The sequence below is a fragment of the Barbus barbus genome, assembly GCF_936440315.1.
Source record: "Barbus barbus genome assembly, chromosome: 19".
In the NCBI taxonomy this organism is placed as follows: domain Eukaryota; kingdom Metazoa; phylum Chordata; class Actinopteri; order Cypriniformes; family Cyprinidae; genus Barbus; species Barbus barbus.
The window spans coordinates 25,235,317-25,248,311 of NC_136747.1; the positions used below are offsets into that span (position 1 = coordinate 25,235,317).

The window sequence follows — 12,995 nt, forward strand, 5'->3', positions numbered from 1 at the left end:
TAAAATCATCTGTTCAAAAAGAATGAATAATTTAATAATAAATAAGTAATCTTTAACCTTAAAACAATCAACTATGCAAAAAAAGCTATTTTTATGTACAGAAAATACCTCAAATTACTTGTGTCTCTCTTTGCACCAGTACACTACCAGTTTAATAACACTGTGTTAGCGTGAGTGCCACAGTCTTCTTCCTCTGCTGATATAGGAACAGGAACCAGGGCTGTGGTATATTTGTGGCCACAGATCGCACACACGACGGAGAAGTTCTTTTCCTGCTGTTTTACAACTTCAAAAACGCAACAGATGTCATCATATAAAAATAAATATATAACGTACAGTCACAGGAGATGAAGACGGCAATCAAATTTGAAGTATAATAAGTTGTTGTTTGGTTTGGCTTAAAGAGAAAGTTAAACCAAAAATGAACTTTCTGCAATCATGTAATTGAGGCTGGAATATACACGACTTTTAAAATCTGAACATATTTTTAAAACACTAGGCATCATACACTGAATGACTTTGTAATACACTACACGACTGAAGATCATACACTACCAGACTTTAAAGTTGTTCCGATCACAATAAACTCATGCAGAAACTTGTGCCCTGTTACAAATTAAAACAAATCGGCTGAAAATATCAAACATGTCTGAAGCTAAAAAATCAGAGTCTGTGACCATCTTACACTACACGATTTTCTGTGGAATCTGTCAGCTGTAATCTGCAGACTGGCTCTGACTTCAACTTGTTCAGACTGTAAAACCGGGGCAAACATCCCAGTGTATTCCAGGCTTTACCCTCCACTTGTTCCAAACCTTCTGCTGTTCTTTTTCAGAATGTTTGTAACTAAACTGCTGAGGTAGCCATTGATTTGAACATTGACTTCTGTCAACTGTTTAGTTATACCAACATTTTTCAAAATATGTTCTTTTGTGTTCAACAGAGGAAAGAAACATGAAGCGGGTCGCCTCACGGGGGCAGACATCTTTCACTTGTGAATGAATGAATGAATGAGTGAGTGTTTTTTATAATGGCAGCGGTAACTGAAAACGTGTTTATATGCTTTTTGTGGGTGTGGTCTATATAATGAATAATAATTACTTTTATATTTCACATGCAATAATCTCCAAATTTATTACACACACACACACACAGTGGCAGATCTTATATATATATATATATACACACACACACACAGGCTACATATAGGCTATACACACCCTGGCAGCTGAATTTCACCGCGCCACAACATGCTTTCCATCTGTAATCTAGCGTGAGTCAATGCAGCGGCGCTTTTACCGTAATTACATTAGAGGAGCGCACAACGTTTTGTTGCAAGAGGCAGTCTTTATGCAATAAACTCAAAATAACACGCGAAGACAAAATTAGTGCGTAACTGGCAATAACTGAGTGGCTATAATCTACTAAAGAGTTTAAATGAATCGGCTCATTTGTGCGCGCGACGTCGGACACAAAACCCCGCAAACGGCTCGGTTAAATTACTTGTATTGAACGCTAAACCCGTCTCTCACTCTGACGTCTTTCCTACCGCTCGTTTCTGGGTTATGTGCGCAAGACGTTTTCATATTTAGGGCAAAATGGCGTAGTGGTTGTCTGAGGATCTGCTTGTGGACTAGTTGGACTCCTAGTGCGTCTTGACGGAGTGTAGTACGGTATCGCATACTGAGGGGTGTAACTTATACATCCACTATGCGTTTCGACAGAAAGGGGTAACTGTTCGGTACTAGACAGTTGTTGTGGGGGACCTCTGTATATTTAACACTATTTTGGGAGGCGGGAAGAGGAAGAATGAAAGAGGTCTTCCAACGGAGCGGTCGTAAACATGAACGGTGCCCTGTACATCTCGTTTTTCCAAGGTCAGCTGGAGTCCGCGCTGGAGCAGGTAGTGCAGCTCGCCGTTCAGGAAATCACCAAGACTGCTGGGGCCACTTTGAATTCAATGCTGTTGGAAACGGCCACCAAAGAGCAAGAAAATCAGCGTTTAAGGGCGACCCTTCAGTCTCGTGGAGGGAACGGGAAAAGCGGTGCGTCTAAGGGAAAAACAGACACGAACGATGAAACAAAGCAACACACCCCCAGTCAGAGCCCTGGATGTGGCGTTCAGTCCGGAACACTCCGGCGTGAGCAGAAAGCGCGAGCTGTTGGTAAGGCTATTTGTGTGCAAACCGTGTTTTTATTGAATGGAAATGAACAAAACGTGTTGGGTTACTTGTTCAATCATCCGTGTTATTAAAACGCTCGTGTTTACAATGCAAATGTGACTCGATGGCTTGGTGCGCAGTGGCGAGGTTTGTAAAAACAAGGGTATACACCATTTTGAACGGAAAGAGGAAGTCGTAATAAACTTGGTCTGCTTTTGCACCCATGGATTTCAATTCCCTAATTGAGGTTGAACGCCCCTGCATTTTAGAAACGTGGCAGGAATGACCCTGTAGTTAAACCCAAACCTTGCCCTGCTGGAAAATCCAGCTTTAGATGGTGACTCTGTTTTAGAAGGTGGTAGATGGTTTCTAGGGGGTCTGACTAGTTCCTAAAACCATCTTTACCAACTTTTTTCTTGCTGGTCCAAGATGGCCTACCAGTTAACACAAAGTTAAACCAGCTAGAAACTATCTACCATGCAAAACACCAATTACTAGAATGCACAGAATTTTAGTCTTTTTTAAAATTTATAAGTCTAACTTATTTATTTTCTTCAGTTCAGACAGTAATTAAGATACTGGTCTTCAAAACTCACTTTTTATTTAAACTAGTCATTTACTCTGTTGGAGGAAGTGTGCAAGTCTGCGTAATTGTGCATGGGAGACATAGGAGAGAAAACGCATTGTTTTAGACTGAATGTTTTGTCTTTGTTGTGTGGAATTGTATGATTGAAGGAAGTTTTTGATGTCTGGTGTTTTGAAATGAATCTTAGTCAGCGGTCTTCAGGCACGTGTGGACATGTCTACATAGACCTTTTAATGTTTGGAGAATGGCTGACTTGTTGTGACTGCTGCAAATGGTTTGGGTGATGATGCTTCTGTCATTGAGCTGCTCCTTAGCGCTGCTTTTCATACTGTGGTGACGGTAGCCATGGGGAGGGTGCCTTTGCCTTGCATTTTGGCCAATGGAGGTGGTTAGAAGTGGCCACACCTCCCAGACCCTGCGGAGGGTATCTATGGATGGGGTTTCAGGGGGGAGTATCATGAGTCTTCATCCTAAACAGAGACTGCAGCCAAATCACAAAGGAGCCCAATGATCCGCTTTGACGTCATAGCGTGGCGTGTCAACATGCACACAAAGAGTTTTTTCAAAAATACACCATTTAATTTGTTTGCAATAGATGCACCACTGGAATTTCATGGGCATATCTGATCTTGATTCATTTAAGTCATCATGGCAGTTAAATGTGTTTCAGAATTGTATTTGAATTGGTAAATTGTTATTATTTTCAATTGCAGTTTTCTAAAAGTCAGCACTAAGGCTCAACAGTAAGGATGGCCCTTTGGGGCCATTGTGTCTTTCTCAATAAGGTTTTCACCAACATCGCCTGTCCTAACTACAAAAATATGACAACAGAAAGTTATGAGAAGCAGTATTATTTATAGCAAATATAAATACTGTTTCTCATAACTTTCTGTTGTCATATTTTTGTAGTTAGGACAGGCGATGTTGGTGAAAACCTTATTGTTGAGCCCTGAGAAAGAAATCAAAATTGATTTTAATGTATTTTTCAATGCTTGTGGAATGATTCATTTTAGTGCATATTATAAAAAAAGCCTCTGAAATGACTTTTCTTTTTGATCAATGTCACAGGGCCCTTTTACTTTCCAGCCTCTTCTTGTCATATAGATCCAATCAACTGTGAAAGGATAAAGTCATCATGCCCTGAATTTATTTTTCTTTAATATTCTGTTTCATACTGCAATGCATCATATTGCAGAAGTAAAATGGGTAGTGAGTGGCATTTCATATTGCTGCACATTTTCATCATTAGTGTGAGCCAGGTTGCAAATGACATGAACAATGAAGAAGGAATATGTACAATATTATTTTCCCACATGGCTTGGTTTCTTCATAGTTTATGCTTCGACAGTAAGACTTTTAGATGTGGTATTTCAGTTGTCTGATCAAAATGTGCTCCGTACAGTCAGGGAGGAATGCAGAGGACTGCATGCTGTGCATTTTAAAGGCTATATTTCTGCAGGGAGGTGCATTTCATACAAGTTACGAGATAAGCGTCCAAATCAAAATTCAGACCTGCAGCACTTCCTTCTGATTTGAATACAAGCCTCTGATACCTTGTCACTGTAAGTGCTGAGGTAACGATTCCTCTTCTGTCCTAAAATACAGATTTTTGGAAATGCCCAAAATGCCTTTAAAATCTCAAGTTGAAATGTTCAGTATCACTTTGACAGTCTGCTGATAATTTGACAGTTTTGTGTTACATTGGGTTTAAATTTAAAAAAGGATGCTCAGTTTGTGAACATGGTAAAGAGCGTTATTATAGCTGTCATTTAATTAGTTTTTTAATAACTGCATTAGTTTTGCAGGATTTTTAATGAAAAACTATTTACTTGGTTTTGCAGTGTAAGCTTCCTAATGTGACCATCATACGTGTGTACATACAATATGGTAATACGCAAATGTTATTATAGGTCAAGCTTAAATTACTGCATTCAGTGTATATAGTCCATCGGTTCCATTTCTGCATCAACGGATACAAATTTTTCTTAGATTGCCTTCAGATTTTGACATAGCGTAATTAAGGCTTTAAATCTGAACTTTTCTTGCAGAAAGTGGGGAGCGAAGCAAATTGGTGTGATTCTCGTAAATGTCATCCAGCGGCTTTATTTTGTGCCTTTCTCTGCAGTGTGTGGATGGCGCAGAGAGAAATTAGAGAACCTACGGGCAATAACTACCTGTTTGTGTCACAAGAACCTTACAGATGGAGTAAATATACCCTAATGTCCCACATTTTTTCTCCATTTTCAGGTCAGTTAAAATCTGTTATGGAACATGTGCTGGAATTTGCCGTTTGTGAGCTGACTAAAATCGTGGAAGACAGCTTTGACGACCTGCTTTCTGAGTTCACCAAGAAGGAGCGGGAAAACCAGATATTAAAAGGGCAGTTACAGGACAAGAACATAGTGGAGGACAGTGATGTGCCTGCTGTAGAAACGGAGGACCACGAAAATGACTCTGCCTCTCCTAGCAGTTCCAAAGCAGAAAAGCAAGAGTCCAAAGGCCTGCACAAAAAAGAGAGGGAAAGGGAAAAAACTGAAACCACAAATGGTACAAAGTGTTTTATTGTCTATTAGGTGATAATTAGAATGTATGTACACTACCGTTCAAAAGTTTGAGCTCTGTAAGATGCTTTTGATGAATTCTCACCCAGGCTACATTTATTTGATCAAAAATGCAGCAGCCTATAAATGGTAATATTGCAAAATATTATTAAATGTAAGCTATTACGATTTTAAATTTTTTTGGGGGATTTTGTGTATTTATTGACGTATTAAGAGACGCCATAATTTGTCATTTAGTTCTGTGATGCAAAGCTGAATTTTCAGCATTATTATTCCAGTCGTTAGTGTTTATTATTTTATATGTAAATATTATCAATGCTGAAAACAGTTGTGCTGCTTAATTTTTAGTGAAAAACTTGACATTTACATTTTTTTTTGTCACATTATAAAATCTTTAGTGTCACCTTTATCGGTTGTATCCCTCCTGATTTAAAATAATTAATTTCTTAAATAAAAAAAAATTAAATAAATAAAACTTACTGACCCTGGTAGTGTAAAGTTGGATAGAATCACTTTTTTTTGTGGAAAGAATTTTCTCCAAAAGAATTGAGCCCACTGATAACATTATTTGTATGCACTCTGTGTTGTTTTAACGATCAGTTCACTAAACGAATTATGAAAAACAGGTAACTGTAAAAATCCTATTTGTTTGATGCAGTTCCCTAACTTTCAAGCTGGTTTAAGTTTTCAGGTGGAGCATTAAGTTGTGGAGGATTCAGACTACCATGATATGGCTTACTTTACTGTAACTCTACATCTTTCCACTGCCAAAACATCTCTGAATGAAGTTCACAATGTTCCTGTATTGGTTATTTGATATCAGGTTGGACAAGCAACTGTTGTCCATCGTTTGATTGGCTCTTATGATCAATAAAAAAATTTACACAAACATTACTTTTAAATGTATTTTTAGTGCCCATTCTTCAATTGCAGCAGGCTTTTGAGAATAAGATGCAATCTAATTTTTCATAGAAGGCATGTCTGTGCTAAAAAAATGAGTTCATTTAAATATGACTGGTGTGGAGCTAATGTTAAAGAGCTGATGTATTCAAAATAATATACTCAATGTTCAGTAATGCACCAAAATGTAATTTCCCCTTTTATTAATGCATTATATTGGCACGTTTATTGTTCAACTGCGGACAGACCAGAAACAAATGTACTTTATTGTTTTTCCATCTGTTCTTTGGGTTTCATTCAGAATTCTATTTTTAAGCTGTTATGTAAAAACAAAGCACACCAGGCCAACGATTCGGCTCACAATTGCAGGCAATTATTGAATAAGACCCAGGTGTTTTTGCTGAAATATGGTTGTTTTTCAGTTATTATAACAATTTAATTTCATTCTAACTAGTTATTCTTATTGCTTTCAAATGCAAAAATCACCTTTAAAAGCGAATTCTATGTTGTTTACAAGTGAGTTGCAACAAAACTTCTCTGGATCTTTGAATGTGAAATACGCAAACGAAGATCGTTTGGTTTCCAATTTCCTTAAGTGTGCAGCCCTACTTATTTAAATGGATGGAGTTAATTAAACCTGAAAAATAAGTAATTTTTTTTTTTATTTCCATCTCTGTAATGTATTTTTTTTCCTCAACAGAACCAGACAAGCAGACTGTCATTGCAGTGGCTCAGGACTGGGTGCCCATCCTGGACAAAGTCTTTGGGCAGAAGTGGTGCAGTGACCTCTGGCAGATTAAAGAGGTCACCGCCAGTAAAGAGGAGCGCACTGGGCTGAGCTCGGGCTCGGTGACCGACATGGACAGCTTAATTCGGGAGGCACTCATGCCGTCTTGCCTGGCCACTCAGAGGAAGCTGGAACTTGAGGTGGGCCAGCCGCCCTGGTTGCCACTTCACGATATGGAGGTCGTTTCTCTCACCTCTGAGACTCAAGGTGTTCCTGTCATCAGCTCCACAGGTAGGCGGAGCTGTACTGATGATCTAGTACTGTCAGTGCTTGGTTGTAACTGTTTTTGGCTTAAGGTCTGCATATAAAGTCACACCAGAGGTGTTCAGCTGGGATCAGGACTTGGCTTTCTGCAGACCAGTCAAGTTCTTCCACACTGACTGAATCAATCATGTCTTTTTGAACCGTGCCTTATACACAGAGGCACTGTCATGTTAGAATAGAAAAGGGTCCTGTCCAAACTGTTGCTATAAAATTAGAAGCACACAATTCCCTAGAATATCATTATATGCTTTAAAATTAAGATTTGTACTCAGAAATGACTAAAGTAGTTAAACCTGTTCATTAGAAGGGGGTGACCCAATACTTTTGGCAATATAGTGTATATGGAATAGCCACTTTATAAAAGCAATAAGTCCCGTGAAGCCATGGTTTAAAGTGAATTTATAACAGCAAAGGGTTTTTTTTTAACAACGCCCCTTAGCTGTTATAAATTCACTGTAAACCACAGCTTCTTGGGGCTTATTGCTTTAATAACTCTCAAAACCACTGCAGTTCTTACATTAAGCCCATTTTGGGAAACCCTGGTGTAATGTTTAATGCATTTTATGATGATCTCTATATACACTCCCCTGCACATGAAAAATGGGTGGGTTCAAACAAAAGGTGATATTTTCTAAGTTATGTGTCAGATTCAGATTTAAATACCTGGAAATAAAAGCCAGCATGTAAATCTCTTGTCTGATATTCATCATGTCAAACCCAAATGTTTTCAGTCTACAGCAAAAATAAAGGAATTGGCCTCACTGTCCCAAAATTTTTGGAGGGGAGTGTATTATTTCTCTTAGCTTTTCTTAATGTTAATATATGTTTAATGGTAAGTGTAAAACAAATTAGATTAAAAAAGTAGTCGGAATACATTACCTAAAATGATTAACTTAGATTGTTACTAACAGCAGTTTTCATTATGTAATTAGTAACAAACTACAATTTGTAAGGAATCTATCCAGCACTGAGTAGGGTTGTATTTTGAAATCATGCCAACAAGTCGCTGTCTTTGTAAATACAGGTGACGAGTCTCAAATCAGATCCCCGTCAATGTTGCAAAGACTCCTGACGCTTCCTTCCCAGCTTCTTGAGGATGACGAAGAGTCCATGGATGCCGTTCCCAGTCTGGAAGTGTCCACAGATCCGGCTGATTCACAAGTCAGTAAGGGCTCAAAGAGTGACCAGATGAATAAGGAAGAAGAAGAGGAGGATGACGAGCCGGCGGACAGGGCAGAGTCCTTGAAACACAAAGGTAGGAGAAAATCCCATGCTTGCAAAGAGTGTGGCAGGAAGTTCAGCCAGGCACACCTTCTCAGAGCCCACCGACAAACGCACGAGGAGACGCCCAACCGATGCCCACAATGTGGGAAGAGTTTCTCCCAGTCTTCAAGGCTCCAGGCTCACTTACGGACGCACACGGACAAAACGAGTGTGTAGATGAAAGAAATACAGGAGAATAGGAGGGGAGGTTTTCCAGTCATAGTTGCTTCTCGAAGTGAGTCAGACTTTCAAATTCATTTCAAGTACTGGTGAAGGAAATGCAAGAAACGTGTAGCCTTTTTTACTAGTTTGAAGGTACACTGAGGTAAACGGATTAGTCATCCAACACAATTTAAGATGTTTTTACCTCCATTTACATTTCTCTAATTTTAGGGATTATTGGAAGAAACTACCAGTAACAACAAGCTACGCAGTAGTGTAAATATCAAAGTAGGGCTGTATAGACCATCACAATAAGGATCGAAGTATTTCCTTTTTCCATTGGGTGTTTTTTCATAATACAAGTTTTAAAAGATCCTAAAACTTTGTAAATATTTTAAACGTTACATGAAGATGTCGTGGAAAAGGAGGTCGCTAGTTAATAGGTCCCTTGCAGCATGCTGGTCTTGTTTCTTTTTATAACCTTTTGAATGTGATCAAACGAACCAGAGGTAGTATAACACGTCTCGTGCGATCAAATCAACCAGTTTTTCATATGTCCTTACTGACTTATTACTCAACGTGAAATACCTCTTATGTTCAGATGTCATACTGGATTTTTATATAATTAAAGTCTTGACTTACTCAGATTCTAGATGTTTTCTTCAACCTTTCGCCATGGATCGAGGATGGCTTACAGTTTTTGACATGAACAATTGTCATTGACTGCATGACGTGCACAACCAAGGATATCTTTAAGAGGCGGGGAGTCTGAAGATGAGATGACAAGAAAATTGCATTGAAATGGTTATTTGGAAAGAAACTTGAAGCTCCTAACTCTTCATATTCTCATTTCAGTGACTTTAAAAGAGGATCTGACTTTCCTAGTATCCTCAACTAGAGTAGCGTCTTCCTGTACTGCTCACATGAAGTGTTCGCATGGCTCAACATGAAAGATGTTAAAAGAAATGCTCAGTTGCCGGTTGTCAGATTTGGTTTTCCTAGCATTGGTGGCATGTATCCTTAGGGAAGTCTTTATCTACCATTTCCAGAGAGGCAGACAGATTCTGCACTTAAAATCTTCGCCCTGTATCGAAGGGATATAGGTCCCACCTGTTACGCACATTCCCACTCTCGACCCTGAAGTTTTACAATATATCTGTTAGTAATAAGCATGATGGGGGGGTGGGGTGGGGTGGGGGGGGGGGGGGGGGGAGTACAAGGTGTTACTGTTACTTCTCGGATCAATACCTCATCAATGGGACCATATCTTTTGGGACTTCTGCAGTATCAGGAGTTAAGGTCCTGCTCAAAAAAAAAAAAAAAAGTGTTTACAAATGTAACTTGACCGGCCAGTCGGCCTGCTTATTATTTGATTGTGCATTTAAAAAATGTGGCTTATTTAGTTTTATGCTACCTAATATGTCCCTGTAGGAAGGTACCAAGAACCTGCGACCCAAAGATTACAATGAAGGGAAAACGTTTTCGACCATACATACTCCTTTGGATTGTATTGCTTTTGTTTTACATTATGGGCCATTACATTTTATATTATGAACCCTAAGCTTCTTTCAGATGTACTGAGTATTGTATCTTCATTTGTAAACTATAATGAAGTACTATATATGTTTAGTGCCTAGATTTAAACGTTCAATAAGCTGATCTTGTAGGTGTTGGTGATGATTGAGAGGTTAATTCATTGTTTAGCACCCTGCCTTTTGTTCAAAAAAAAAAAAATTCTTATTTTTTGTGCTTTCTCCTGAACAGTCAGCTCTAGATATTGTACTAGTTTTCTTTAATTGTTACTGCTAGTCTGATCTGACTTCAGTGTCAGAATAACTGTGTATGTTTCATCAGACTGCGGGGAGGGATACTGGGATGACTTGGTTCACCCAAAAATGAAAACTCAGGGTTTGAGTGAGAGTAAATAAAGGCAGAGTTTTAATTTTTGACTGAACAATCCCTTTAAAGGACTAGTTCTCCCAAAAATAAAGTTGTCGTCATTTGCTCATCCTCAAGTTGTGCCAAACATGCTGAACTGAAAAGAAGATATTTTGATAAATGTTGGTAACCAAACAGTTGCTGGTAGCCATTGACCTCCATAGTATGGAGAGAAAAATAGATACTGGTAGTTACCAACATTCTTCAAAATATCATCTTTTGTGTTCAACAGAAGAAATAAATTCATACAGGTTTGGAACAACATGAGGGTGAATAAATGACAGAATTTTTATTTTTGGGTGAACTGTCTCTTTAAACTAATTACAGCTCATGGATCCAAAAGACTTGAGAGGAACTGGCGATATTAGTAGGAGTGACCATATTATGGTATATTTCCATTTGTTCTGGGTTACAATAAGCAATATAAATCTATTTTGAAGGACTTGAATTTTGTATTTGACTTAATTCCATGAAACGGCCCTGTGTACGCCCATCTATTTAGGACCATGAATTAAAAAATCTTAGCATGTAAAATCGCTTCGGGCCGCAGATAGTTATTCAGTTAATACTGGCGAATATGTGATGCACTCTCTTGTAAAAAAAAACATGCAACTTTATGGGGTATGTTTGTTTGCGTGTGCACGTCTGCAGTCACTGACTTTCCTTGAAGTGCTTCATGGTAACTCAATTGACCTGCATTAATACCCTACATCTGATATTTTATTTATTTTTATTTTTTGTAACCTTTTTTTATTAAGCATAATGAACAGCATCTTTCTGCCAAACCGTCTGAAACATGAGCTTTGTGATGCAGTCCAACAGTCGCCCAGAGAACTGCATTGTTCTAATGAACTACTTGAGCATTTTGGTGTTTTGTTTTATGTTATGCATGATAACTCCTTTTAGCTGTTTTGTTACTTTTTAAGAATCTGTATTGTCATGTATTGAAAAGAACACTTGTTGTTACAGACCAATTGGATCAACTCTCTTCCATGGATCATGGTTAGTAGTTTTCTGTTTTGTTATGGCATAGTAGCTCTAAATGGATTATAGAGTTCAGCATTTGACCAATAAATGCCAAGTATTACTTTTGTACCATTTTCTTTTTCTTACTCCTATATATTTTGCACTTTTTTTTCCCTATTATACATCCATACCTCAGTTTTGTTGGTAGTCTGAAAGCATTACCTCAGGACACATTCACAGTTTTATTTATGGCAAAAGTAGACAAATACAAGAGCTCTGTTAAATTTGGGTTTACATCAAGTATAATATTTTTTGTTGAAATCGTCTCTAAATTGGGAGAAAAAAATAAGTGATAGGGTGATTAATGAAAACTATTTCTATTTAATCAATATTGTTATCTTACAGTAAAAGCACATTAAGATCCAGGTAATTATGAACCACATATACAGAAAATCAACACTAAATCTTTCCGTTCGATGTTGCAAAAAATTTGGTCAACTCTCGAAAGTCATTATTATTGGGAAGTTGTTTTTTTCATCTCTTAGGAATGCTTGTTGTAACCAGCATTTAATTTCTTCTACTTTTTCCAAAAAAAAAATGATTTTGCCTATCACTGAAATGTCTTTTAATGTGACTGGATAGTTGTACATTTGAATTATGGCAATACATTAAAAGGTGGAATATTGCATCATTACATGTTTGTAATTTTTCATTCCAAGTCTTGAATTGTATCATCCATAAAATCTGCTTCCTTCATTTCTACCAGTGCAACAGTATATCTCTCAGCTGAGTTTCTGAACTCTATGTAGCTGGGATCTCTAGAAATGAATGTTTTTCACTGATGTGCAAAAGGTAACCAATCAAATGGCCCTTGGTTTTTTTGTTGTTTTTGGCTTTCTAATAAATTATACAGTAACGTCCTCCAGCTAGATGCAACTTGAAAAAGCCTTCCTGTTTGATGCTATTGTGATGTTCTAAGCAGTAACAGCTGTGACGCTTGTAGTTTGATTTGTATCAGCTGTGGCAATGGCTGCATACTACAGTCTGTGAGATGCACCTTCACAGCAAATGAAATAACATACAGGGTGAATATACAGTGTGCGTGCTCTTATTTTAAGTAGTTAACCCCAAAATGAAAATTCTCAACCTCAGGCTATCCAAGATGCAGATGAGTTTCTTCATCAGAACAGATTTGCAGAAATTCAGCATCCATCACTTGTTCACCAGTGGATCCTCTGCAGTGAATGGGTGCCATCGGTATGAGAGTCCAAACAGCTGATAAAAGTATCACAAGTATCACACCACTCCAGCCCATCATTTAACATATTGTGAAACAAAAAGCTCCTTGTAAGTAACAAATCCAAGTCATTTTAACTTTAAACTGCTGCTTTTGGCCAGAATACAAG

General features: G+C 38.0%; 1 protein-coding gene across 2 annotated transcripts; it reads left to right on the forward strand.

The window, feature by feature from the left end:
* The first annotated feature begins 1,331 nt into the window (after window positions 1-1,331).
* On the forward strand, window positions 1,332-12,221 carry LOC306885675 (uncharacterized protein). Of its 2 annotated transcripts, XM_079442359.1 has the most exons (5): window positions 1,332-2,165; window positions 4,996-5,295; window positions 6,910-7,227; window positions 8,285-8,515; window positions 11,593-12,221. In XM_079442359.1, the coding sequence occupies exons 1-5, from the start codon at window positions 1,844-1,846 to the stop codon at window positions 11,628-11,630; spliced, it is 1,209 nt and encodes a 402-aa protein (XP_079298485.1). In that variant the 5' UTR covers window positions 1,332-1,843; the 3' UTR covers window positions 11,631-12,221. The 2 variants fall into 2 exon arrangements, with proteins under 2 accessions (XP_079298485.1, XP_079298484.1); XM_079442358.1 differs by lacking the exon at window positions 11,593-12,221 and having other exon boundaries at window positions 8,285-9,851.
* The last annotated feature ends 774 nt before the right edge of the window (window positions 12,222-12,995 follow it).